General features: G+C 48.8%; 9 protein-coding genes across 9 annotated transcripts; 4 read left to right on the plus strand and 5 right to left on the minus strand.

Moving 5' to 3' along the window:
* Positions 1–56: 56 nt before the first annotated feature.
* TREMEDRAFT_43206 (uncharacterized protein) lies at positions 57–3222 on the minus strand. The gene is made up of 12 exons (XM_007003283.1): positions 3000–3222; positions 2616–2939; positions 2463–2570; positions 2296–2416; positions 2037–2252; positions 1796–1994; positions 1497–1748; positions 1321–1445; positions 1139–1277; positions 528–1104; positions 297–363; positions 57–257 (listed from the first exon to the last, which is right to left on the minus strand). The coding sequence occupies exons 1-12, from the start codon at positions 3188–3190 to the stop codon at positions 87–89; spliced, it is 2490 nt and encodes an 829-aa protein (XP_007003345.1). The 5' UTR covers positions 3191–3222; the 3' UTR covers positions 57–86.
* Positions 3223–3932: 710 nt separating this feature from the next.
* On the minus strand, positions 3933–6375 carry TREMEDRAFT_38232 (uncharacterized protein). Its single transcript, XM_007003245.1, has 5 exons — positions 6318–6375; positions 6078–6270; positions 5849–6022; positions 5094–5802; positions 3933–5048 (listed from the first exon to the last, which is right to left on the minus strand). Exons 1-5 carry the CDS (start codon positions 6337–6339, stop codon positions 4551–4553), a joined length of 1596 nt encoding a protein of 531 aa, XP_007003307.1. The 5' UTR covers positions 6340–6375; the 3' UTR covers positions 3933–4550.
* Positions 6376–6897: 522 nt separating this feature from the next.
* Positions 6898–10657, plus strand: TREMEDRAFT_60985 (uncharacterized protein; the record flags this gene model as incomplete). The annotated part of the gene is made up of 16 exons (XM_007003391.1): positions 6898–6961; positions 7036–7094; positions 7129–7191; positions 7231–7503; positions 7537–7548; positions 7617–7681; positions 7802–7913; positions 8016–8186; positions 8301–8406; positions 8869–9059; positions 9105–9167; positions 9360–9530; positions 9641–9768; positions 9936–10047; positions 10207–10371; positions 10535–10657. 16 exons carry the CDS (start codon positions 6898–6900, stop codon positions 10655–10657), a joined length of 1878 nt encoding a protein of 625 aa, XP_007003453.1.
* Positions 10658–10971: 314 nt separating this feature from the next.
* On the minus strand, positions 10972–12823 carry TREMEDRAFT_60986 (uncharacterized protein; the record flags this gene model as incomplete). Its single annotated transcript, XM_007003392.1, has 2 exons — positions 10972–11868; positions 12098–12823. The coding sequence occupies 2 exons, from the start codon at positions 12821–12823 to the stop codon at positions 10972–10974; spliced, it is 1623 nt and encodes a 540-aa protein (XP_007003454.1).
* A 465-nt stretch (positions 12824–13288) lies between these two features.
* Positions 13289–17039, minus strand: TREMEDRAFT_60987 (uncharacterized protein; the record flags this gene model as incomplete). Its single annotated transcript, XM_007003393.1, has 20 exons — positions 13289–13375; positions 13413–13429; positions 13491–13566; positions 13616–13636; positions 13693–13728; positions 13798–13932; positions 14066–14376; positions 14421–14478; positions 14518–14633; positions 14746–14779; positions 14833–15149; positions 15194–15268; positions 15310–15481; positions 15530–15660; positions 15704–15787; positions 15843–16032; positions 16078–16194; positions 16223–16612; positions 16662–16784; positions 16848–17039. 20 exons carry the CDS (start codon positions 17037–17039, stop codon positions 13289–13291), a joined length of 2682 nt encoding a protein of 893 aa, XP_007003455.1.
* Positions 17040–17886: 847 nt separating this feature from the next.
* Positions 17887–18191, plus strand: TREMEDRAFT_20323 (uncharacterized protein; the record flags this gene model as incomplete). The annotated part of the gene is made up of 2 exons (XM_007003114.1): positions 17887–17926; positions 18034–18191. Coding segments are annotated over 2 exons (198 nt in total), but the record flags the coding sequence as incomplete, so codon positions are not given.
* A 208-nt stretch (positions 18192–18399) lies between these two features.
* On the minus strand, positions 18400–20329 carry TREMEDRAFT_29037 (uncharacterized protein; the record flags this gene model as incomplete). Its single annotated transcript, XM_007003187.1, has 7 exons — positions 18400–18628; positions 18720–19087; positions 19138–19272; positions 19401–19491; positions 19698–19802; positions 19917–19947; positions 20242–20329. 7 exons carry the CDS (start codon positions 20327–20329, stop codon positions 18400–18402), a joined length of 1047 nt encoding a protein of 348 aa, XP_007003249.1.
* A 457-nt stretch (positions 20330–20786) lies between these two features.
* Positions 20787–21529, plus strand: TREMEDRAFT_60990 (uncharacterized protein; the record flags this gene model as incomplete). The annotated part of the gene is made up of 3 exons (XM_007003394.1): positions 20787–20875; positions 21110–21173; positions 21314–21529. The coding sequence occupies 3 exons, from the start codon at positions 20787–20789 to the stop codon at positions 21527–21529; spliced, it is 369 nt and encodes a 122-aa protein (XP_007003456.1).
* A 684-nt stretch (positions 21530–22213) lies between these two features.
* On the plus strand, positions 22214–23696 carry TREMEDRAFT_60991 (uncharacterized protein; the record flags this gene model as incomplete). The annotated part of the gene is made up of 2 exons (XM_007003395.1): positions 22214–22615; positions 23292–23696. The coding sequence occupies 2 exons, from the start codon at positions 22214–22216 to the stop codon at positions 23694–23696; spliced, it is 807 nt and encodes a 268-aa protein (XP_007003457.1).
* Positions 23697–25600: the final 1904 nt, after the last annotated feature.

The following is a 25600-nucleotide window of genomic DNA, read 5'->3' on the forward strand; positions in this document are numbered from 1 at the left end:
CGATGAGTTACTGCAAGGGACAATGCGTGAAGATGTCAAAACTGGGAAAATACGGTACAAACACAAAATGCTACAATGCATACACATTACTTGTCCAACTCTGCAATTTTCTCTCCTAACAAATCACCTCTACGTCTGGCTTCCCTACCCTTATCCTCCACACCGCTCGCCACGGCCGACACGGGCTCCACCAACTGTCTAGCTTCTGGTACATCGGCGAAAGCTTCCCTTAATCTGTCTGTAGCTATCCGACGGATCTGAGGTAAGCTCGTGAAACTTTAGTGGGAACCACTCACTTCATTTATGATCGTCCGTGAGATTTGTAAGAGGGGTCCGGCAAGACCCAGTTGGAGAATGAGATATCTGTTTGTCAGTTGAATAACCAGCACTTCCCTCCTCGGCGCAGATTAGATACAACGATGACGCGCAAAAACGACTGATGAAGAGATGAGGGTGGCAATACAGAGCACATTGAACTGGAAGTGAGGAAGCGAAATGTCGAGGCTGGAGAAGAAAAGCAGACTCACGCAGAAGCAGCAATGACCAAGAGCATAGCGAAATATAATGGATTAAACAAAACCGCCATGGCTTCGTTCCATCCTAACACTGCCAAGGCACCGTACATCCACAATGGTACTTGAGCTACACTCGATACTACACTTCGCTTCGCCTCCACATACGCCGCATCTGCATCGCGTTTGAACCGATTTTCCAAAGACAACATTCTCGTTGGAGAAATCAAGTTGTACGCTGTGGACGGGTCGAAAGGTGTAGGATCGGCGTCTACATCATGGGACACCTCTGGAGTAGGAAGTTTAGGAAGGAGTGTAGAATGGGTAGGTGATATATTTGCGAACAATGGGAGAAGGGTAAGGGTCTCATCTTTGGCTTTTGTAAACGCTGTCTCGATATCATCTTCCGGTCGCCAGACCCTAGGAACACCATGTTCGTCATATCGGAATCTCTCTTCGAATGTCGTACGTAGAGTACCTAGAATGGTCGCATCTGATATCTGTTCTTCCAACTTGCGCCGTAATGCCATCCATGAGCGGGCACGAATGGTGGATAGAGCGTGTTCGTTCTCCTCGTCTGTGCACCCGAAGCCTGGCGTAAGCTCTGCTCAGAGCTCAGAACTCACTCTTTGCCTTTGTCAGATAGGTGGTTTCCGCTGTGGACGAAACTTGGCGATAGGCAGTCAAGACCGTGTCCCACATGCCAGGTTTGGGTTTACTTAAGGCTAATTCAACAGGTTCCAACAACTGTCGCTTGACCGTCCGCTATTCATCAGTATGACCCTCACGACTACCATTTGTGACTCACCTCAATAGCGTTGACCATCTTTTTAGTCTCGTCCGCCCTACATCGATCGGCAATAAGCCTCAGATCTTCGTCTAGCAGTTCAAATTCGTGCTCATATTCCCAATCTGTGTTCTCAACCTTGACTTCTGGTGAAGTCAGCTACAATGGTCCACAGCCACATAGCGCAGTTGACTCACCCTTTGCTCCGGCTAAAAACTCTTCTCGAGCCTTCGCCTTGCCCTTGCTCACTACCGCAGCGAAGTCGTATCCTGGATCCTTTAGACCCGCAGTGATGTCCTTGGTAAACTTCGCAGCGACCATCTTGTGGAGATTTTTCACTTGACCAAGAAAGACAGGCGATAGAGAGGTGTGCAACACAGCGAGGAGATCCAGTCGTTTCCGCTGATACACGCCAGCATGGTACCGCGACGCATCGCGGTCGAATTTGCCTCACACATCAGCCGAGCCTGACAAGAGTACAGGAAATAAGGCTCACTCAAAGCTGTGGCGATCCAGTCCTTGATCAGAGCTCCCAAGCCCTCTACCACAGAACCCGCCTCGACAGGTTTTCGAACCACCTTTGAGCTGACGTTGAAGGTGTCTATGACGGCTGCGGAAATCTCATCGCATCGGAATTGTGCAAGGAGCTCTTGTTGCGTAGGCAGATCTAAATCTTTGTTGGTCAAGACTTGTTGCTACACTTGATCAGCTAAACCCTGACGTTATATGGAACGTACCCAAATACCTTCCATGTAAAACCCAACACCGTCGGCCGGTATACGTTTGTGATATGCAGGCTGAAAGATGTAATCACTCCTACTCCGATCTACAAATCTCTTTCGAAGTTCCAACACGGCCTCTTCGAATTTATCCGGCATCAGAATCTTGTGAGGCAAAGCGGCAAAGGAGAGATCAAAATACTGTTGAAGAGTGGATTCTTTCAAATGATCGGGCTGGAATATCAGCTTGCAAAAGAGACCCCTGAGAAAGTCGTACCTTTGATAATGAAGCCCAGATCTTGTCCATGTCGGCTGTGAGAGTGGCTGTCAAATTGCTGATAGGGGTAGAACCGACATGATCTCGGATCACAAAAAGAATGTGCGTCTTCTCCTGGGGTCTATGGAGTTTAGCTGAGTAAAACGGATGTCAAGCTTACTGCTCACCTCGGTTTATTCTCTTCTACTCCCCCTCCGAAAAGCCCCAAGTTGACCTCGAAGACGGTCTTCAGCAATCCCATGTTGGCCCCTTGGTACAAACCGATTTGATGTTCCCTACAGATCAGTGACACCGCTCACATGCAACTGAAAACTCCGCACCAAAGATTGACAATGAGCACTTCTGTACTAGCCAAGGAGAACAGGGCACTTTTCCTCTCGAAATCTTGATCCTCGCCTCTTTCCCTACCGTCTGTCCCCTCAACGTCCATAACCAACGTGGAGGAGTACGCAGAGGGACACATCCATATCCCTTTGGTAGTTTGTTGTCGCTTGGCCTCATCCATGACGTCAAACGAGGTGCCAAAGAGCCTGTTGAGCAGGGTCGACTTGCCAGTCGATTGCGAGCCGAAGACAGCTACTACGTCGTAGGCAAAGCCCTTGTCGAGCAGCCCCCATCTTTCAAGATAGCTAGAGAGGTCTTTGCTGATCAAGAGTCAGCTGTCGGTATCTCACTATGACGAGTCTATCACGCTGACGACTCACGTAAAGTTCTGATGCTCGTCAACAACTTGTAACCTCCCATCGCCCACTTTATTCGTAGGTGAGTGGCCGTTGGCCACGCTCAGACCGGGGGTGGACATGATGTCCCGAGTAGAGGGATTCGACAAAAGCTCTTTCAGCTCGTCTGTAGGATTTTTGAGCAAGTCTTGGGCTATTTGAGGAGTCTGGTTCATGATCTGAAAAGTGAGATAAGAGACATGGGTAGAGAAGGAATGTTGAATGTACCTTTATGTCGGCAACGGCGTGTAAGGTGGGGGAGGTCCTGGTAGTAGAGGGGAGGATCGATTAGGTTTCACCCCCACGTGGAATGACCGCATCATCAGGAAACAACACTTTCATCTCATCCATTCACCAAGGATTTCTCTTTCAACTCAGCTCCAGGTTATCAGCATGGAAGCGGGATACGACGATCAAGACTCTGACATTGTCAAGATTTCCCCAGCTTCTTCAGATATCAGTACGGACCCTGCCCACCTTTCAGAAGGAACAAATATGTCGACCGATTCAAAGCCCCGTGTCGAACGCGATGTGCACAAAGTGGTCGAGGAGACAGTGAGGAAAGTCCGGGCACAATCGGACAGGTGAGGTCGTTCGTTACTTCATCTTCTGACCGTCGCTGAAACCATTCAGACTGCAAGCTGCTGCCATGCCATACGCCGATACGGCTCGCAACTTCGCCGAAACACAACCCGTGTTGTTCGTGAGTCACCCTTCCAGAGGATATTCAAACGGAGTGAAGCTGATCTAAAGACCTTCCTGGCTCTATTTTCTGCACTAAGCTTCATTCCAATTTTCTGTTTCGTGTGAGTGGACAAGTCGTGGCTCAAGTGCGATCTGAGGCGCGAGCTGTGATAGGTGCTGAGTAAGCAGGGCTTTCGTAGTTGGTGCCACCAGTTTCATTTTGAGCATTGCGGCAATTATGATCTGTCTTTCTGTCATGGGTGTACTCTTCATCTCGAGTAAGTCTCCTATCGAGACGAAGAAAGCAAGATACTGATTTGAACCAGTATCCCTCCTCCTTCCTGTCCTCCTCTTCACCGCTTTTCTCTCCACATGTGGTCTTTCCGCCCTCCTGCTGCTTTTCCTCGCTCATAGACTGTACCTACATCTACAAACTGCGACACAAGGTGGACCTGTCAATTATGTCAACCTGCGGACTGGCGTGCGAGGATGGTTGGAGGAAACCCAGGAGAGGGTCGTCCCAGGCGAACATGGCCGACGGTTCTTCAGCGCCAGGCTCGGGAGTCAGAAGCTCAAGGTTGAGGGTGTGGGATGGGATGGTAAAAGTGAGAAGTGGGAAGCCGAAGATAATCACAGGGTCAAGTCTGAACCCGAGGAGCATCCCCCTCTCAGTCATTCCTTGCATCATCCCCATCATGAGTAACGATGACTCGTCTCAGTAGTAGCGACGACCCTTATATGTAGACATCGGAATTGTATATGATCTGACTAGGTTTGTACTGGAAAATAGACATATGCAGATTTTTTCGAGAGATGTTGATATAATGAAACGGCGCTTGATTGACTGACTAGTTACCATCGTGTGACGTCTGCTTCAGCTTCCCCGAATACACTTTCTTTCTTAATGTCCCAACCTTCTTCACCCTTGTCATATTCGTCTAAAGATATCACTCGTTGTGCGAAGAATGTAGGCATTTTTCGTCGCATCCATCCGTCGATCCAGCCATTGATAGCCTCGAACTCGAGCAGGAAGCCATCGTGTCCGTCCGGTGAGGGAATGACGACGAGTTCTGCATCGGGAATGTGAGCGGCGAGTTCTTTCTGCTCGGTGGTGGTGAACAGACCGTCGGACTCGATGCCTATGACCAATGCTGGTGGCAGGAGGGAGAGAGCTTTGTGAAGAGCGGCGAAGATCTGTTCTGGATCCTCTGGGTCTTCTGGGGGGATGAGGGTTGATGAAAGTGTAGGCTGGGCAGGGGAAAGGGGGAATGCGGAAGGATGTGATAAGTCGTGAGTGTCGAGTTTCCTCGTGATATGAATATAACAGTTGGCGTCAAAGCGACCAGTGAACTATGACGTGAGCGGAGTTCATATCTCAGACCTGTGATCACTCACCTTGTCACCCTGATAACGAAGATAACTCTGGGCGGAGAAGATCTTCGGAGCTCTTTCACCCCCAGTACCCAATTTCGATTGTCCATCTCCTGCTTGTGTTTTCGACTTAATGTTGTCCACAATCAAGGTCGTCTCCCCATCCTTGACGACCGAACTCCCTGTGCTACTTTCTGATCCTCGTCTTGATGGTCCCGCCCCACTAATCTTATGACCATCATTATGTTCTCTCCAAGCTATTTCTCTTGGACTCCTGGCCAAATCACTCTCTCCTGGAGCGTTCGGATCCGTAGTTTCTGGTCCACCCATAATCCTCACTCCTCCTTTAGGTACTTTATTGGGTTTACCGACACCGGCTCTTCTACCGAACCTATTCTCGAATGAATCTCTACTACGATAAGTCAGAAGTGCCGCCATGCGAGCAGCGGCCAGACCTCGCGCTGGTTGTCGAGTCAGGTCGACTCCAGTAGGAGTCTCGAAATAATAACCGTCTTTGTATTCCGGATCAGAATAGATGGATTGTCTTTGTGCTTCACCCCATGAGATACACCATGCTGAATGTCGGGCGGAGGTAGCGAGAGGAATGATAGCTTTGACAAAACCCGGAGGAGTGTTAAGAGGGTATTCCAAAGTTGTCATTCCACCCATGGAACCTCCAACAACCGCTGCGATAGATTCGACACCAAGTCTCCTCAAAATGATATAGTGCAACCTGACATTCAACATTGATACATATACTTCCGGTCCAAGGGACTAACCTGACATCATCTTTGACACTTGAACCTGGCATTTCAGGACCATAAGGACGATTCGTCTCCGGGTTCAAGGTGACACTGGAGATTGTTCCATATGGAGATCCAATGACATTGCCGCAAAAGATGAAAAATCGAGTAGGATCAAATGCTCTGTCCGGTCCGAGCAATGGTCCCCACCTGAAATGTGAGCTTACCTCGCAGAATGATGAAGAGAGAGAGAGAGGAAACATACCAGTCCTCGACATCTGCACTACCTGTGAGAGCATGACAGAGTACTAAACAGTTGTCCTTTGCATCATTGAGCGTTCCCCAGGTTTTGTACGCCACGGGAAGATTCTGCAGCGTGACTCCGGACTCCAGGGTGAACGAAGGAATGATGGAGATCTCCTGGGAGATGAGATCCGCATAAGGGTTTTTGATTGGTTCTACCGGTCAGTCGTGGTCACTCATACTTATCTTCGAATATACTCACGTTCAGAAGACATGCTTTTCATGCAATAATGCGTTAGGAACAGAGCAAGAGAGATGTGACAGCGTTCAAGCTAAGTTACCTGTAAATTTCAACTTTTGAGTCGTCGAAGGGCGATCCCGGGAGCGGCGACCTCCGCGTTGATGGAGCCCCGCAAATGGGCTCACAGCTCCCCCTTTCCCTAACTTATCCCGCTCTCTCCCTCTGTCTTCCTTCTTTCCCTTCAACACTAACCCACACGTATTGTGACTAAAGCAGGGGCAAGGGGCTCACGGCGTGGCTAGAAAGAGACAAAAGTGGTGTCAGGTCTAAGCTGATCGATGTCTCACCTGACAAAGAGCGGATCCCGGACCCCTGACCCGTGGTCAGCTTACCGTTACACTCATCCCTCCTTTGCTGTCACCGGCCTGAAGATCCCATGTGGAGACCGTTTCTGAATGGTTGGTTGTTAGCTGAAGTATTCACTAGAATAGAAAGTACTGACTCTTATGGCACGTTCCAGGACTCTGGAGTATCCTCACTGTTCACTACTAGACTACTGCGGCTGGTCTGTCTTCTCCTTACTCAGGCCAGCGTACATTCAATGGCAGCTGTGATGTGGACTTTGATCTTTCTTGTCGCTAAATTTGCCCTTGGGAGCCCTCTGGGTGAGTATTCCGTCATACAACTATCAATCTGATATCCTAAGTCTACACTGTGTGCGTGCCAAGCTGACTCACAGTCGATCCGAGTACATGTGCTTGCCCCCGCAGCTCAAGTATCCCAGCTTTGGTAAACTTAGTTTTCTGCTGTCTGGGTGACAACTAACTCCAAGCCGTCGTGTACCCCCAGTTCAGGTGTGATCGTTGTCGAAGTTTCTGCGTTCACCTCTGCACATGTGAGCATTGCCTCTTGCTCCTCCTAACTTGCTTCTCAGCTGTTTGACCTCTCACCCCTACCTCAAGGACACGGGACTTCCGAGTTTCTGAGGCTGCATACAGCGGACGGTAGTGAATGTGTAGATGACACTCACTCAAAGGTCAAACAAGGATCGCAAGAATTATGGATCAGTCCTGACAAGGCTACTTCCACTGGTGCCCAGATCGTGGAGTACAATTCTTGTGACGAGCCAATGCAGTTGGATATCACTACATGGCCCTTTTCCGAGTCTCCATACACCAACACATCCAAGTACTCGGACACCGTTCATGTAAGTCTCTTACTCCTTGAAATGACATGGTAGTTGACAGCTAATGTCAGTGTCTCATCACTGGCAGTCCCGCCTTTCAAACGGCCACACTCAGTCTCTTTGAAGCGAAAAAGCCTTGGCAATGGGACTTGGACACTGGAACCAAGAAAGACAGCGGTCTCAACGTGACGTGCGAAAGGTAAGTACACTTCGTTCCACCTGGTTCTCAGTCGCTTGAGGAAATTTTGGGCACCATCTCCTTTCCCCGCCGAGATGGTCCTCCCTGTGCATAAAGCTACCTGAATGAGCTCACGCTCAGTGATGGTGGAACGACTTCACTTTCCGCCGCGGCTGCAGCCGCTACTGCACCTGTGTCTTGTCCGGAATATAATCTCACATACAATATCATATCCAACTACACGGCTGTACAGGTGAGTCCATCATCTTCATAGCAGTGCAACAATTGCGTTTCTTATCCGCACATTTCTCCAAATCTTCACTATCTGACAGGCGTGAAGCTCGATGACTGACAGTCGAAGGTTTGGAACAGCGGTCTGGTCCTCTCGAGCACTAACGACGGCAACACGGGGCCCAACAAGGTCAACGAGACTCGCTCGTGCATCGACATGTACATCCATTATACCGTATACACATATGCCAAATGGCTCGATAGGGGTGAGAATAAACCAAAAAGTACCGTAGATGTGCGTTCATCTTTCACCGCCCCTCCTCCAATCTTTGCCTTGGGCTCGAGCTACCTCCCTTTCAACAGTCTGGCACTCGTCCCGAGTACAACCGTCTCAGCAGCTGATGTTCAGTGCATCCTGAAAGGGGATCTCACGGACGACTGTGAGATTATGATCGATGGTCAGGGGACCAAATTCCCTAGCTCACACCCATGCCTCGAATCTAACTGCACGAAAGGTGGGCCACCGTATTCGAGCTAACTATTGACTATTCGGGCCCTCGCTACTGACATACATTCTCACACGTGGGACCTCATTGAAAGCCGGTGTCCGCTTCATAGATAGCCAATGATCCTGGGCGACTTCGTCTCCTTGTCCTCCTTTGAGATGACCAGTGGGCAGCGGGACTCATCTTTGAATGGATCGAGATATATGGTGGGGTAGTCCAAAGGATCCCTCGCTTCTAACATGTGAGAGCAAGGGAGCGAGGGACAGAAGCGCTATTCACAAGATCAGATAGGATCGTGATCGCTTTTCTGATATCTTACCCGTCAGCTTTCGTTTCTGACTACTAACCATGCTGTTGAGCGGCAAGACGACGCCCCTGTGGGGAATCTTCCTTATTCTTGCGCAAGTCGCATTCTCTACCCCGCTAGGTGAGTCCCTCATGGACACTGAACCGATTGTTGCTGACGGGAAGTTGATCCCAGTACATGCGCTTGTCCCCCTCCGTCCGCCAGTGCAAGCTCCAGTGTAACCTCTACCGCAAGCTCTGCGTCGGTCTCGACGACCAGCGCAGCCTCGAGTAGCGCTCTGAGCAGCGCCTCTATCAGCGCCTCTAATAGCGCCTCTAACAGCGCCTCTAATAGCGCCTCGAGTTCTGCAGCAGCGGTAAGTCTGGTATGTCAACGTTTGTGTCAGTAGCTGATCAGATAGCCCTCGTGCACATCGAAATCGAGTGTCATCACTATCATGGGCTCAGCATGGACATCGACCCACGTGAGTTCAGTCTTCGTGTCACTGTATTCATTCCCTCTTTCACCTCAACCACCTTCACCCCGTCTCTTCCCTTGACACTCAAGGTCTCACATGGCGGGCGTATTAGTGTGTGAATTTTGTTTCGTCCGACATGAGCGGCTTTAGTCACGAAGTTTCCTCTGTAAATCATGTGGGGTTGGGACTGATTGACAGGCTAAACAAGGGAAACAAGAAGTCTGGGCGACATCAGACAAAACTTCGACGGTCTATCAACAAAACATAACTTATTCGGCATGTGATGATCCAATGCAATTGGATATTACCACTTGGCCTTCAACGTATCCATCGTACGCCAATACGTCTAAATATGCCGAGGTGATCCATGTGAGTTTTGACATTTTGTCCTCATCCATTTTTCCGTACATGCAGTGCATCGGGAGCAATGCGTATATCAGAAGGAAGGATTATGACGTGATGGTAGATACTGATAGTAGTGTCTCATCTCTGGAGTCCCGACGTTAGATTCCACCACCTTGGGGATCAATGCCGATAGCCAATTCTGGGGATGGTACTACCTTCCGGATCGAGCCAAGGGCAATGGCCTGGTCGTTACTTGCGAAGGGTGAGTTGTCTAAATCCAAATCCTTTCCCATGGCTTGCCCAACATCGACTGCGACGCGCAACAAGCAGGTGCACGTTGCACATGGTGCCCAGATTCCAACAATAAACTCTGTAAACGACATCCGTCCTTCGCAGAACATGCCATTCCGTACGAAAGCTCATGAACAGGGACGGCGGGACGACATCTTTGACAGCTCCTGCGGCCACCGTCACCGCTCAGCCTACTTGTCCTACGTATAATGTAACATATGGTGTCACCGCAGATTTCAGCGAAGCCCATGTGAGTTTCTACTCTGTCGTCAAATTTGAATCCTCTCCATGTGCAGAACCACTACTTGATACCCACTTCTCTTCCTCCCCTTTACCTTTGAGTCCTATACTCGGGGCCGAATTCAGGGTTTCATAGGGGATGTGTTCCGAGTGCAGCTGAGCAAGATAGATATGGAATGGTCCTGTTCTTCTTCGAAGTCTTAATGCCAACAGTCCCGGACCGCAAAACGTCACCTTGCCTAGTACATGCAACGACCCATACATTCATTTCACGGTGTTTACTTATGCAAGTTGGGAAGATAGGGATGCTAAGAAGACTAAAAGTGTCAAAGATGTGCGTGGATTTTCTCTGCACGCCCCTTTTTTCATTCGTCCTCCCTTCAGCTTCAGTCCCTCTCGTCGTCCCCACCCACTTTTCCGGTACAGAGGCCCGTTATTGTGATGTTTCGGACGGTTGAACCAAGTAAGGAGTGACGAGGAAAGCAGTTGACAAACAGTGTACACTCCAAGGAACACTCTCAGCTAATTGCGCCATCAACCTCGATACGACGGGTGCGGTATTCCCCAAGACGCCAGCGTGTCTTAAAGCTACTTGTACTGATGACGGTCCGCCGCCGTAGTCACAAGACGTGGAATATGGTTGGATACGTCCCGCTATCCATTATTAAGAACATGTATGTACTGATTACTGTAGTAACCACATGCTTGATCCTCCTGGATGAGCGTCGTTTACTGCTGATGACGAATGACAGATGCATCGTAAAACACTGAGATAACAATCTTCACAATGATCTCACTCACCTCACATGGTTTCGTAAAGGTATGAGTCACTTCTTCTCTTTCGCTTCGCCAAGGTCCAGTCTTCACCCAATTGTATGTAGATCTATATCTAATCTCTCCCCATTGACACCAAAAACAAGATTGATAGATTCCCTCATTGGCTCGCAAAATGCAACAACAATCCAGCTGCCCATTCATCTTCTCCTTCTCCTCTTTCCTTCATTCCTGCCCTTTCATCACAAGAGTCATCTGTCGATTCTGGAGGTGTTTGTCGAAGATCCGAACGACGTCTTTCTAATGATATTCTGGTCGTGGAATATGCTCTCACCATCGGGACTTGTGAAACGGTTCGTACCCTCTTACTTGATTGTTCCGCCGATACGGATGAATCGCGTTTGACAGATGATACGGGTTTAAGTGAAAAGATATCTTCGAACCTATTCCGACGACCTAACAATTGTTTCGCCCTTTGACTAGAGATTATTAAATCATGTGATGTCGCTCTCCCAAAAGACGGACGTGTCAAAAGTAAAGAATCACCATCCAAAGAAGATCCCTGCCGATTGTTATCTTGTGAAACCCTTATATTCATTTGTTGACTGGAAACGAAACATTCTTCTCTATCCGGAGGTGAACTTTTCATCAAGGAAATCAGATGTTCATTCCTTTTCCTCTCTTCTTCACCTAATTCAGATTCCTTGGTACGTTTCCGAGAATCGATATCTATTGGGACACTTGATCCTCTAGATGATCCGGTTGATATTTGAGATGAAGATGTTGAATTGATTGTGATGAGTTTATCGATAGACATTCGAGGATGTGATGGAGAGATGGTTTGAGTGATAATGCCTGCAGCGGTGAAATAACGGTCTCGTGTGTAATCTCCACGAAGGATACGTTTGAGATAATCGATTCGGGACGGTGTGACTGTCGTTTCGTCTACATGTCTACGTCTTGATGAGGATGTGGATTGTTCGGGGTTGGTTGTAGGGCAGGATGGTCTGGGATTCCTGTTTTGGATATTCTTCAGTTCTTGTCGACGATTTTGGAACTGGAATTTATCAGCCCTCATACAGTCCGATCATATAAGCTGTTCCAAGTAAGGAGTGACCACAGATGACGGGGAATGTCATTGGTGGTCATAAGTCAAAATGTTATATTTAGATAGGGAGGTGTAAAGTTATAAATGCTATCGAGCCAAGGACGGAATGTGGGTTTCATACGAGAGGGGTAAAATTGGTACGAGAGAGTGAGAGGGAGAAGGAAACAATAAAACCCACCCAAACGTTTATATGTCTAGTAGCTACCCCCAACCAAGCTCCAACGCGTTGACGATCATATTTATTAGGAAAACTTGAAATAGTCCATAAAACTTCTAAAAATTCCAATTCACTTTCACTAAAAGCTCTCCTTGGTTTTCTCTGGACTCCCTCTGTACCTTCACTTTCATCCGTATAATCCCAAGGATTCAAAGATCTTTTTACTTTTTCCTCCGGTCCTTTGATTTTCTCATACACTCCAGAAGAATGTCTTATGAAATCTTCTGGGTAAGTACCAGGATAAACGACGGGCGGTTGTAGTCCATATAACTTTAATATACTTTCATCCCTTTTGATTCCTCCACCTTCATTGAGATGTTTGGTCCCTTTAAGATCTGTGGTATGAGGGGTGAGGATGGATGTAGAGGTGTTTGTTGATGATCCGGAAGTCTGAGTGGGTGATGGGGTCAAGTTTGACTGTGTATGAGTAGGAGTAAGGGTGGTGTTCGTGTCGGATATGGACACGGGAGTAGGGGTAGGAGATGGAAGATAGACAGGAGGTTGGATATGTTTGATAGGTGATAAATGTCGGGATGAATGTTGTGGTAAGTTGAAAGGGAGATGTAAAGGTCTCAATGGTTGACGGTCGGTCGGAAGAGGTTGGTGTGGGTAAGAAAGAGTGTGCGTGGGAAGTTTTGGGAGTGAAATGGGTCTAGATGAAAACATTGGTCTGTTCTCTGAATTCATGGTCAAGTAGTTAACGAATGTAGTGGTTGTTGTATTCATGCAAGGGATGTATCACGTCTCTAGGAGGTTAGCATATACGCGTGCGTCACGAACACTCACCATAAACTTGACAACAATCGTGGTGAACGGTATCTGACAAGAAGATGGTTGATGAGTATAGCAAAAGAGCAAAGTCAAGACAGAGCTGAAGACGAGTTGTACAACTCTCCAGCCGTGTAGGTATGACAAGAAAAGAGAAAGTGATGAATGAAAGAAGAAAAGGATACATTTATTCAATGTGGACTAGAATTCAATGTTTCTCATTCCGGGCACCAATGTCAGTCGCGTCCACACTCAAACGCCACTCAAAAACGCGAATTACCTCTCTGGGCATACAAATCACTCCTACGAATGTGACATTGCACACACTGCATGTAGATTGTCATTCCAGATACAAAACAAGCATATCCACTGCACATTCCATCTCTATTTCACCCCCAAGAGCTCTTTCAACTCTTCGAACCTCGCCTCTCTTTTCGCTTGAGCCGTCTCTTTCGTAGTCTTGTCAAACGCCTGATCCTCAGCTTCACGCCAAAATTCATTCACTTACTTTCGCTACCAACGCGTCTTTTCTTTTCTCTACCCCTTGTCAGCTATGAATGTAAGTAAGAGAAAACGTTGCACTGACGAATATCAAGAACCTTTGATTCTATTGTATCTTCAGCAATGAGTTGATATACTCGGACTGTTTTACGTTGACCCATCTGACCAATGAGCAAAAGTCACCTTGCAACATTTTACCCCGGAGCTTACTCTGTGAACCCGGTCGATGGCCTGCATCAATCAGTCGACAGACACTTTCATACGAATATCATCGAAGAAGAACTCACCTGAGCCTCAATGGCAGACTGCCACCATGGGTCACACTATGTATCAGCTGAGAGTCTGCTCCACCTAAAGAGTGTGAAAGAGCACAAGCAAAGTACTCTACTCACCAAAAAGACATTCGAAGCTGCCGTCAAATTCAATCCCACAGCACCGCTCTTGAGCGAAATGAGCATCACCACGGGATTATGTTTTGCGTTGCGTTCCGTCCAAGGTTTCTGAAACTCCGCTATCACTTCTTGTCTCTGCAAGATTAGCCCACTACCATACATCGTCATGAGAGAATCAAGAGCGCCAAGGACCCCATGGACCTGTCTCGGCCAGCAGCAGCATCAAGAGACGAGAGAAGAGAGAATAGGGGTTAACGTGAAAACGGACCTTCTTAGCGGGCATCGATCCGTCGAATCTACAGAATTGAATACCTGCTTCTCTCAAGGCGGTCGCCACATGATTGAGAAAAGTGGTGAATTGCGAAAACACTAAAGATTTGTCTCCCGGTGGGAAGAGGCGTAAAAACTTGACAACCTCGTCGATTTTGGCCGACTGGATAGGCGGAGCTTCTTCAGGCTCGACATAAGGAGCTTCGTCGGGTGGTAATTCAAGCAGGGACATAGCGCTCAGTGCTTGACGATCGATGGGGCAATTCTGACTTTTCGTTGTGGTCCAGTGAACAATACAGTCCAGACAAACTGGTGGTCAGTATTCTTTTTCTCCGTTTATATGAAGCACTGACAGGCATGGCCACATACGGTAATCCTAGGATTCGTCATTAGGTCGTAGCAGATCTGGTTCTGGTCAGTGTGCAAGAGACATCTCAGGGAGAGACTTACAGCACATTCTTCTGAGTTGGCCAGGATTTGTCGTAATTTGTCAATTAATTCGGAGCGCTTCTCAGATGAAAGTGACGCCGCTGTCACCGCCGGTCCATGATGCCGGACATCCACCGCTGATGTTTGTCTCATATCCTCGATAAATGATTGAGGAACTAATTCGGCCGACAGACACAACTGACGCACTTCGCTCCATCAGCTTAATTTTCATAAGATGGACCGACTCACTTCTCGTGAGCATGGAGAGAACATTGGCGGGATTCTGCTCTGTTTAGTAAAATTGCACTGTACCAAATGTCTGAACACAGAACTAACCTCGCCTGTCTGCATCCCTTCCTGAAGTCTTCGAGCAGACGCAGCTCTGATCTCGTCATACAGTTTGCGAGTGTCTTCGTCCAGCTTGACGGGACATTGGAAGTATTCGATGGGTGGTAATTCTACTAATCGATTGCCATGCGCATCGCGGGAATCTTTCGTTCGTCTGAGCAGTATTTGTCCTACGAGCGCTTGCAGGAGTTTTCCAGCGTTCGAATCACCATTTCTGAGTGGACGGAGCAACAGCGATTTGAAGTATGCCGGCTGGTCCAATGGGGCACATATGTGTAGGCAGGACAGCAGGGATCCAAGATCGGCTGGGAAATTCAGCTATGTCCGATAACCCAATGGCAAAGCTTACCAGGAGAGTTGACGATGGGAGTTCCGGTACAGACCCATCGTTTCTCAGCTTCAAGTGCCACAAACGCTTGGGACACTGCCATCAGCCATTGATAGTATATTTGGCTCATGACCCACTCCTAGCTTTAGGATTTTTTAGTTGGTGCCCCTCGTCAGCGACGACACGCTTCCACTTGACTTTGAATAGTGGACCAGCAGATGATTTGGCTTTCTTATTTGAAGCTGGTGTCGAACTTATATCCGTCGAGGCGGCTTCACCAGCTACGGTCTGATATGTGGTGAGGACGACCTGGTTTGTAAGTGGGATCCAAGTGACCAACCGAGAGATAGTACTCACATCGTATTCTTTGAGAGTTGACGCAGTGACACCTTTACCGGTACCGTGGTACGTGTAGGAGGTCAAGCGGCCCATAGCGACATGGTCGGCTATTTGCTTTTCCCAATTGCTAAGGACTGATAGAGGGCAAACTGTGGTATGAGCTCCATGAAAGAATCGAACCTGGACGCTCACCAATCAATGTGGCCCCACTGTAACCCCCAGTAATTTGATCCTTTTTGGTCGCGAGGACCAAAGACAAGGTTGTCAAAGTTTTACCTGCTGGTTTAGTGACGTACATGACTCAACGAAGACAAAACATCAAATCACTCACCCAAACCCATCCCATCTGCAATGATACCTCCTCTTCCAAGTACAGGAGTAGCTTCTTGAGGAGTCCGCGTGGCGACGTTCAGCCAATATTCTCTTTCACCAGCTTTGGTACCCTTCTGTCGGACCCAGAATTGTACCGGAGGATCTTGAGGTGATGTAGGTAAAGTTGGGTTTTCCCGGCTAATCATCCACTATGTCAATGTAAGCTTAGTTTATCCAAACGAAATCTGGCTGACGTTCAATGCCTGAGATTGGTGGGGCAATATATCAACCAGTAATTGTCCATTTGCGAGACCGGGTGGATTAGGATGTAATGGCAGTTTTGTCACGTCAATATTGGCGGTGAGGTTATCCTGCAAGATCAGCTTTGATTTGACAGACTTTGAAACCGACCATGACGCTGTCCGCTTGTTTCTCATCTTCCGACACCCTCTTAAGACCTTCCAACAATCTTTGCATCTCTGGATCCGGCGCTCCACTAGGTGCTTTCCCACCTCCCATCCCCGTCTCGTTCATTCGTTTCTTTCCTGCCGCTTGAGAACTATAGTCCACCGGAACGGCCCAGTCTAATTCCACCATGAGGGTCTCCTTATGCGAGGGACGACCATAAATCAGCATGTCCATCCTGAGCTTGTATTTCCTCGAGTGATCAAGATTTTGATCTACCATACGACCTTCGACAGTGACGAGATGATCATCTAGTAATGGAGCTATACGAGCCGCTACAGCGCGGGGTATATGACCAACTTGGATTCCACCAGCGTTCAAGACCTAAAAATCATGTCAGCATCTTGTCACCCAGTCTTGTGAGAGCTCTCACCTGACAAGCATTAGCATCGTATTGATTCTGAGGCTGACGACGGATCATTACAAACTCCCCTTTGCCCACCAGGCCGGTATAGTATTGTATCCCCACCACATCAGTACGAGTCGTCAGGTACAACTGAGCACATCAGCTCGATGCTTGCATTCATTTCGACCAAATTAGACATGACTCCTCACTCACTTCATCCTCTTCTTGCTGAGAAGGTTCCGCAGCAGCCTCATCTTCTTCGTCCCTTTCCTTCTGAGTAGCACTGGGAGAAAGCGGCCTCTTGGAGGGAGTGGAAGAAGGTTGACTGCTTGTTCGCATTGGCTGACTGGAGCCCGACGCGCTCGGACCAGCGTGATTGTTGACGTAGCGGTCTTTGGCTGACATTGTACAGCTGGTTAGTCCCGAGCAGAGTGTACAAGTCTCCTGCTTTTCTCTGTCCCGAATCAGCAGCAGAATGCACAGATAAGGGTTATGAACAAGAAAAGGAATGACCATCAGAAATTTTAGTCGAGTCTTTGATGGGATGATTGGACGCGACATGAAACGCGGAGCCCCCTTAGAGTCCTCTTGCCACCCGGTTACGTAAGCTTCACCCACCCTTCCTCACAATCTTCGGTGCACCTGAAGTCAGAGTCAGTGACATCTTTTCATATCTCGTTACTCAACATACACCATGCCCCGTTCTCCTTCCCCACCGCGAGGTCCTCGCGTAGATCGTGATCGTGTCAGACTTCGTTCCCGCTCCTGTTCCCCTCGTAGAGATCGAGATCGAGACAGGGAGGATCATGACAGGCGAAAACACGACTCTCGTCCCCCATCAGGACCCAAAAGACCTAAAGAGTTATCCTTTTATAAACGCGGCTCCCAACAATCTATGGGATCTCTTTCACACCGTCGAGATCCATTGGACGAAATGCCTGAAAGTGGGAAAGAACGAATGGAACGACGAGAAAGAGGTGAAGTGCCTGCTCGATTTGGAGGGACGAGAGAACAAGGTGTGAGGAATACCTTGAATGCTCCATCTGCATCAACGCAGACTTCCATGGGAAGCTTAAGGAGAGGAGCGGATCCTTTAGATCGTATGCCTGTTAGAGGAGGGGAGAATAGTAATGGGACGGGAGGTAACAGGGCGGAACAGGATAGATTGGCTAGGTTAGCAGCTATGGACAAACAGGGTAGTACGAGGACAACTGGAGGAGAAGCAGGGATGACACAGATGAAACCGAGTAGGATGATAGAGGTCATTGCGAATTCTCGTACGGGTCAGAAAGGTGAGTCTATAGTAAAGTTTTTGCATTCTGAGATTGAGAGCGTAAGGAATATCTTTGACGAAGGGAGGACGATGAGAACAGAAGGAATGAAAATGTTGATGTAACAGTACGAATAAAGTGTCTACCAACAGACACCATTGGGGATCTTAAACGTCTCATAGCCGCTCAGACGGGTACGACATCACAAAAGATACAGCTGAAGAAGTGGTACACTGCTTTCAAAGATCATGTCACATTACAGGATTATGAAATACATGATGGTATGGTGAGTTGTCTCAGGCCTCACCACGCCCCCCAACTCTCATTTCTTACTCGTGCGCGCATTCTTCAAAACTCAAAAAGGTAATGAGCCCAGCTGATCAACAGAGTTTGGAAATGTACTGAATATTAGCATTATCTTACGCGTTGATATGCATCTATGAATGTCAATAATCGATGCAAACCATTTAGCCTTTCCCCGAGAAATTGTCATTTCATTCATTCCGCAATCGTCTCTTCTCCGGACTATCCTCCGCCGCTCCAAACAGCTCCTCATACACCGGTCCCACCAACTCCACTAAATCACCCGTGACCATACTCCGTCCTTTCGCCTGCCATCCTCTCATCGAAACCGTCCGATTGAAAGTCGATGCCCCGTACGCGGCGAGCAAGGGGATATTATCCGCAATTCCTTTGCTCTTTGGTGGTGGATGGCCAATATGTCTGTGATCAGCTTCATGTTCTTCTTTAGCGCCACATTCTGTTTTTAGGGAATAAACACTGAGAGGAATGCCATTCGTTGATCCAAACTCACTCGTACGATCCTCGAACCCATTCACTCCCCCACGCCAATAAAACCCCCACACTTCCGCTCAGAATATCCCCCTGTCCTCCCACCCTCTTTAAACCCCCCCTCACCTCGCTCTCGAGGATCTCGACCTTGTCTCCTTCCGACTGTAAAAACTCAGAAGGTATAGGCCGACCGTTTGAAACGATGTCCGTCTCGCCCTTCTGTATAATAGTGACGTTTTGTAGTGACCTCGCCAACTCTGGACAGAGTGTCTTGGGAGGGGCGGAATCGTCGATTTTCATTTTCTGACAGAGTCTTTTGAATTCCATGATATTCGGGGTGAGGATGACCCTAGGTACTCCAGGCCAATCGAGTACGACAGACGGGTCATTCTGTCCATCAGCAAGCCTCCTGCTCACTCGTTTGAAAGCGAGATGCTCACTTGAACAAGCCACAGACCGTCGGCATCCACCACCACGCCCATTTGCTCCATTTTTTTGGCTAATTCGAAGGCGACTTTGGCAAAGTTCTGCATATGTTCCGAACGGCCGAGTCCAGGACCAATGACCATGACGTGCTGCGTGTTAGTTTGGCCACTTCTTGCATCTGCGCATGACAACGTCCTTCTTGAGAACCGTGATACATGACTGACGCAGCTTACAGCTCTTGCTCAGAGTGAATGAAGGATTAAAGGAGAAGACTTACTAGACGAGACATGATCCCTTCCAACTCTGACCGAACGTCCTCTACGGATTTTGATGGGTCCAAGATGCCATGTACGATGAGGTCGGGAGAACTTATGGTCAGCATCTGTCAGAAAATGTTCAGTCCGGGTTTGAGACTGGACTATTCCTGTCTCACATCCCAGGAGGCAGGTAACTCTGTAACTCTCCCCATCGATCCCAGTATCGCTTATTCACTGTCCATTCCGAACAATCTTGCTACCGCTTCAGGGCCTCACTGGAATCACAGAAGCTGACGTGGATGAAGATGAAAACTCACTAAGTCTTGATGACGGCTCCAGCTCCAGGTTCACAGATGACATGAGCCAGATCAGCCCCGAATCGCAATGCCCCCATGGAGGAGAAGAATGGTGCACCGGAGTAGCTGGCTGTCAGCTTGTCATCCTCGACCGTGGTCACGAGCACCATAAGGATGACAAGGGTCGGGAAAGTGGATGGTATCAGATGGGAGGGAGATTGAAAAAAGACTTCCACTCACTCTCCCGACCCTCCGAGGACACCGATACGTCCTGGAATATCAGCGCAGTCCCCATTGAGCACGAGCGTCGCAGATCACACTCGGTTTCACGCTCTTGTTGGTATTTCAGTGAGAGATATTCAAAGAGATCTCATGGCGGACCCGTTGAAGCGGCACGGTGTCCTTGGGGGCCACCCGGAGATTCGCATAAATCAAGGACGGGTGGGGCTTCTCGCTAAGGGGCCAAGAGAAAAAGTGAGAACATAATCAGACAGTGATTCTCACGACCATGTATGCGGTGTAATGACGAAAGATGGGGGGAGGAAAGAGGTTCAAGAAAACCCACCCGCTTGACCCTTGTGTAACTTGCCCGACACGGGCGGAATGAGCTCGTTGACCACCGACATGAGGTGCTCGTGTTGTTCCGACTCCATCTTCCTCAGTATCGAATGCGGGGCTACAAATTTGCTGCACAATGGGACGATTTGCCTTTTGAGAGTGTGCCCGAGCATATATACAGAAGACCGTTGCAGTAGTTGTACAGTAGCATGGGAGAGAAGGGAACAGCATCAATGGAGGGTGCTACGGTGGCCCGGTAGTCCTTCGAATTTCCCAAATTTCATTCCGCGTTTTCGATTCTTGTTGGACCAAATCCATGAACCATGGCCTGCATCCCTGCCCCACAGGACACTCTCAAAAGCTTAGACTTAGCCGATATGCTTATCAGATAGTGAAGAGTGTAACCCATGAATTTCATGCATGTAGCTACAGAAGGGACCTAGTAGGAGGGAGTGCTAGATGGTCTCTACATCAACAGTATGAGTATGTGTAGTTGCTGCTTTATATACTTGTAGTCAGTCTCAATGATTAGTGGAGTTGCAGCACAAGACAATGTTCCACTTCATTGAAGCTATACTACTTACCTTACCAGCTCTCATACAAATGGGAGTAAGAGGATCTGATGGGTTGTCCTATGTACAGTAAGTCAGTAGTGACGGAAGGTGGAAGGATAGATACCACGGATACTCCAGGGAAAGTGCCACATTAGATGTAGAAAGAGTGACTTTCTTCCAGGGGTCTTTCTGAGTGGTATGCACTGCACTGGGATGTAGCTACGGTCTGTAGGATCCCAACGGTGGTCTGAACATGTCTCTAGGTGTTTGCATGCATGAGTAATGGGGAAAGAAAGGATAGCATTTGAATCGAAAACGCAGAATCGAAAATGGTCGATCTCGAAGAACTATCGGGCCACCGTACGGTGCGGAGCCCCGTCAGCCGGTAAGTAAGCAACTCGTCCCTCCATTGCAAGTCATCGCCACGCACCATTACTAAGTTTAAGTTACTCGTTCTCTTGTCTCCCCCGGTGCTAAGTTATGTTTGTCTCGAACGACAAACCTCTTCTTCCAATGACTCTTCAGATTACCACTCCCGCACTCTCTAGCTTGAATACACAAGGCGAAGTTGCCGCCATTCCCGACACCACCAGCACCAGAGGCGTCTACCGTCTCGGACCCCCAGTAAGAAAGACATTTCAGGTCGGCAGTATCTGTCACATAGCATTTGCCACGCTTCTTAGCGGAAGTCCTGATGTCACGAACTACGTCGTGACACCTCGATTATTCCACCAACAATGACCCTCCTTTGACCATCAAAACCCCCATCACGCCTTAACCTCTTTACTCTACACGTAACTCAGGACTTCTGAGACCAAGTACGGCGAAGTTAGACGGAGTTAGGCTAGGTAGGGACAATGGGAGCAGAAGTACGGCGAAGTTAGACGGAGTTAGGCTAGGTAGGGACAATGGGAGCAGAAGTGCGGCGATGTTAGGCGGAGTTAGTCTAAGTAGGGACAATGGGAGCAGAAGTACGGCGAAGTTAGACGGAGTTAGGCTAAGTAGGGACAATGGGAGCAGAAGTGCGGCGATGTTAGGCGGAGTTAGTCGAAGGAGGAAGAGGATGGCCGAGGGCTCGGGGAAGTTGGACGAAGTGCGTTGAAGTACGTCAAAGCGCGAGAGGGTTGGATGAACGTCTAGGAGGAGTAGATAATAGACATAGACATAGCTATATACAATTCGAGATACATCGCCATCAGTAGAACAAAACCCCAGGTAGAGTAACTACGCCGAAGTACTCCGAATTCGAGGATACATCGGCATCTGCGCCCTCCTGGTTGGGTGAGACATCGACTCAGAGCGTGAAGTTAGCCGAGGTTCGTCGACCGTCGGTCTATTAAGAAGTAGTTGTTCGACGGCCGTGACAGTATCAAGGATCGCTCTTACCGACGACCCGTGCGAACCTCGGAGAAGTACGAAGATAATATGGAACCAGAAAGAAGAATTACACGAGGCATGAGTAGGGATGGAGACAGGATGGAGGAGAACGAGAGGAGAGCATTGGAGGAGCTTAGCAGAGCAATGGGGCAGGACCTTGGAGTTGAGGATAGTGTGGGGGGGTCAATTCAAGGAGATGAGTTCGTTCCACCGGTGCTTTCTAACCCTCCTTCTCCTCCGTCTAATGCTCTCCCACCTGTGGGATCCCCACTTGGATCAGACCAAACCCCACGCCCAAGAGAAAACACTGGAAGTACGGCGAACTTGGGAGAAGAAGGAACACAAGGGGTGGTGTTGGCCTTGATGCAGATGGTGGCGAATATGAACAAAGACATGATGGAGGAGAGAAGACGTAGGGAGGAATGGGAACAGAGAAGAGAAAGGGATACAGTGGGCGGGATTGCAGAAGGGATATCAGAAGGGGTGAGGTACGCCATGGGACGGCAAACTTCGGCGACCCCAAGCGTAGTGGGCGAACAACGGAAGGGATAAAGCTACCTAACCCAGACCTATGGAGAGGAGATCGGAACAAGTTAACCGCCTTTCTGTCTGAGTGCGACGTACACTTCGAATTGAACTCTCATCTTTTCCCGACGACACTAAGAAAGTCTTTTTCATGATCTCTCATCTACGCGAAACACCTCTTCTTGCAGTGCAGCCCGATCTATCCAAAAGACCTCTTCCTGAGTACCTCACGACACACGATCAGTTCGTTAAGTACCTCAAGACTAACTTTGGTGATCCAGACGAAGAAGGAACTGCGGCCCGACAACTTAACGACCTCAAGCAAACCGGGTCTGCTTCGGACTACTTCTCCGCCTTCCAGCGACATGTTGCGATTCTTAAGTGGTCTGATGATGGAAACCTAGTTGACCGAGCCAAGAAAGGACTAAAATCGCACCTTCTAGATGAAATTGCAAGACACGGTAGATCGTTTGGGACTGTGAAAGAGCTATTGGAGTTTGTGATTCCCTTGGACAACCGCCTGTGGAGGAGACAAGTGGAGAAGGAGGCAGAGAGGAAAAGGGAAGGAGGGATAAGGACAACGACAGTGGTGGAAAGTCAGAGGACGGAGAAGAAAGAAGAGAAGAAATGGGAAAAGGGGCAACCTTCGGCGCAGGGTGGTGTCCAGGCGGCTATGATGTCGACGGTGGTAAAGAGTACACCGTCAAACATCGACGAAGTTCGCCGAAGATGGCCTAGGCCGAGCTCCGATCTGAGGGAGACAAGGAGGAAGGAGGGGAAGTGTACCGAGTGTGGTGGAGCAGGACATTGGCTGAAGGAATGCCCTGTAAGGGAGGCTAAGGTTAAGGTTGGACTGTTGCCTCCATGGGGGGAGAAGTTCGGAGAACGTGGTGGAGGATCGGGAGGGAACGCAGTACCTCTCGGACAGAGGAGGAACTTGAATGCGGTTGGAGGAGAAGTAGATTTGGAAGAGGACCAGGGAAAAGAAGAGGACCTGTCGCAGTAGGCGAGGCTCGGCGGGTCCGCCATATTCTCTCGGCCACCATTCCCAAACCCATAAAAGAAACACAGCTGATGGAGCCAGAGGATTGTGAATACAAAAATACACCACTCAGTACCCCTTGTTCATGCAATGTCGATAATCATCTCCTCATCCCTTCCGTTTCCAGAGATCAACCTAAATCGGACATTTTCATTAATGGAATAAAGCTAACTACGCTCTGGGACACTGGAGCTACTTGTTCATATATAAGCCCTAAGGCAGCAGCGAAGATAGGTGTAGAAAAGAGGCGATATCAGGTGAGCGTACCCGTTCACATGTTCGACGGCTCGGTGAGTGTCGCTGGGCCCATCACCGAGTTTGTCGAAGTCGGATTTAGTTTGACGAAGGACGCCGAAGTGCGATCTGTTTGTCTCGATGTAACAACGCTCTGCGACGCAGATGTTGTGATAGGGTGGGATTGGATGAGGAAGGAAGGGGTTGTCCTTGATGGAAGAGACAACTCGGTGAAATTTCCCATCCCAACCCCACCAAGTGCGGCGAAGTTAGCGGCCATAGGGCTGCCGACTCTGACGGACGCGATAGACCTCCGCGGCGAAGATGAGCTTGAAGAGCTGAGCCCGGAGGAACAAGACGAGTTGTTCCAGGTAGTTCCTGAACAATACCACCAGTACATTGACGTTTTTAATCCGAAGAAGGGAGGAGAGACCCTTCCCCCTTCAAGGTCCTACGATTTGAAGTTTGAGCTTAAGGAGGGGGCGAACCTTAAGGTCGCCTCCCTCTATGCTCAAGGAGAAGATCAGAGACGCGCGCTGAGAGACATACTAGATCGCGAAATCGCCGCTGGCCGAATTCGGGCAAGTAACTCGCCATACGGCTCACCAATGTTTATGATACCGAAGAAAGCCGAAGGACAATGGCGAATGGTCATCGACTATCGAAAACTGAACGAAGCGACCATACCAGATGCCTACCCTCTCCCTCTAATAGGTCAAATTACCGAAGAACTTGGAAAAGCAAGGTACTTCAGCAAACTAGATCTAATTGGAGCATACCAATTGTTGAGGGTGACAGAGGGACATGAACACCTGACGGCGTTCAGGACACAGTATGGTATGTTTGAATCTCTGGTTGTTCGTGATGGGCTGCGAAACGCCCCCGCGGTCTTCCAACACTTCCTAAATGAGGTGTTTAGAGAGCTACTAGGGAATGGAGTCGTGGTCTACATTGACGATATCCTCATTTATGGGAATACGTTGGAGGAATTACGAGGAACTACGGCGAAGGTCTTTGAAGTACTGCGGAAGGCGAGCCTGTACGTTAAAGCTAGTAAGTGCGAGTTCGAAAGAGATTCGGTGGTGTTTCTGGGTTTCGTGGTATCCTCTAAAGGTGTATCGGTGAACCCAGAATACATTGATGCCATCACTTCCTTCCCACGTCCTAAGAATCTACGAGAGTCAAGGGGATTCATTGGAGTAGTAAGCTATTACAGGCGCTTTGTCCCCAACTTCTCGAAGATTGCTAGACCTATCAATGACTTGACAAGGAAGGAGGTACCATTTGTATGGGGAGTCGAACAGGAGTCAGCCTTCAAAGAGTTGAAGGCTAGGATGTGTACTGCGCCGGTATTAGCCCATTTTGACCCTACATTGAAGACGATATTACAGACAGATGCGTCGTTCTTCGGCTGGGGGTTCATAATTTCGCAGATCAACACGGCTGGTCAAGAACACCCGGTAGCTATTGAGTCTGGTGCTTTCAACACAGCTCAACTGAATTATACGGTAGGAGAAAAGGAGTTCCTCGCTGTAGTGGAGGGTTTCAGAAGAAGGAGACACTTATTATTGCAGGTAGAAACCACAGTACTTACCGACCATCTAAACCTTACCTACTGGATGGAGCCGAAACAA

This window comes from Tremella mesenterica, assembly GCF_000271645.1.
Source record: "Tremella mesenterica DSM 1558 unplaced genomic scaffold TREMEscaffold_3, whole genome shotgun sequence".
In the NCBI taxonomy this organism is placed as follows: Eukaryota; Fungi; Basidiomycota; class Tremellomycetes; order Tremellales; family Tremellaceae; genus Tremella; species Tremella mesenterica.

What these genes read in the sequence shown, in the direction of transcription:
- TREMEDRAFT_43206 (XM_007003283.1), bottom strand. Translation starts at nt 3,190, where the DNA reads ATGAACCAGACTCCTCAAATAGCCCAAGACTTGCTCAAAAATCCTACA. An exon ending in TTTACATGGAAGGTATTTGG is followed by an intron (nt 1,995 to 2,036) that starts GTACGTTCCATA and finishes GATCAAGTGTAG; the next exon opens with CAACAAGTCTTGACCAACAA. An exon ending in CTATCTGACAAAGGCAAAGA is followed by an intron (nt 1,105 to 1,138) that starts GTGAGTTCTGAG and finishes AGCTTACGCCAG; the next exon opens with GCTTCGGGTGCACAGACGAG.
- TREMEDRAFT_38232 (XM_007003245.1), bottom strand. Translation starts at nt 6,339, where the DNA reads ATGAAAAGCATGTCTTCTGAAC. An exon ending in AGTGCAGATGTCGAGGACTG is followed by an intron (nt 6,023 to 6,077) that starts GTATGTTTCCTC and finishes CTCACATTTCAG; the next exon opens with GTGGGGACCATTGCTCGGAC. An exon ending in AGTGTCAAAGATGATGTCAG is followed by an intron (nt 5,803 to 5,848) that starts GTTAGTCCCTTG and finishes GTTGAATGTCAG; the next exon opens with GTTGCACTATATCATTTTGA.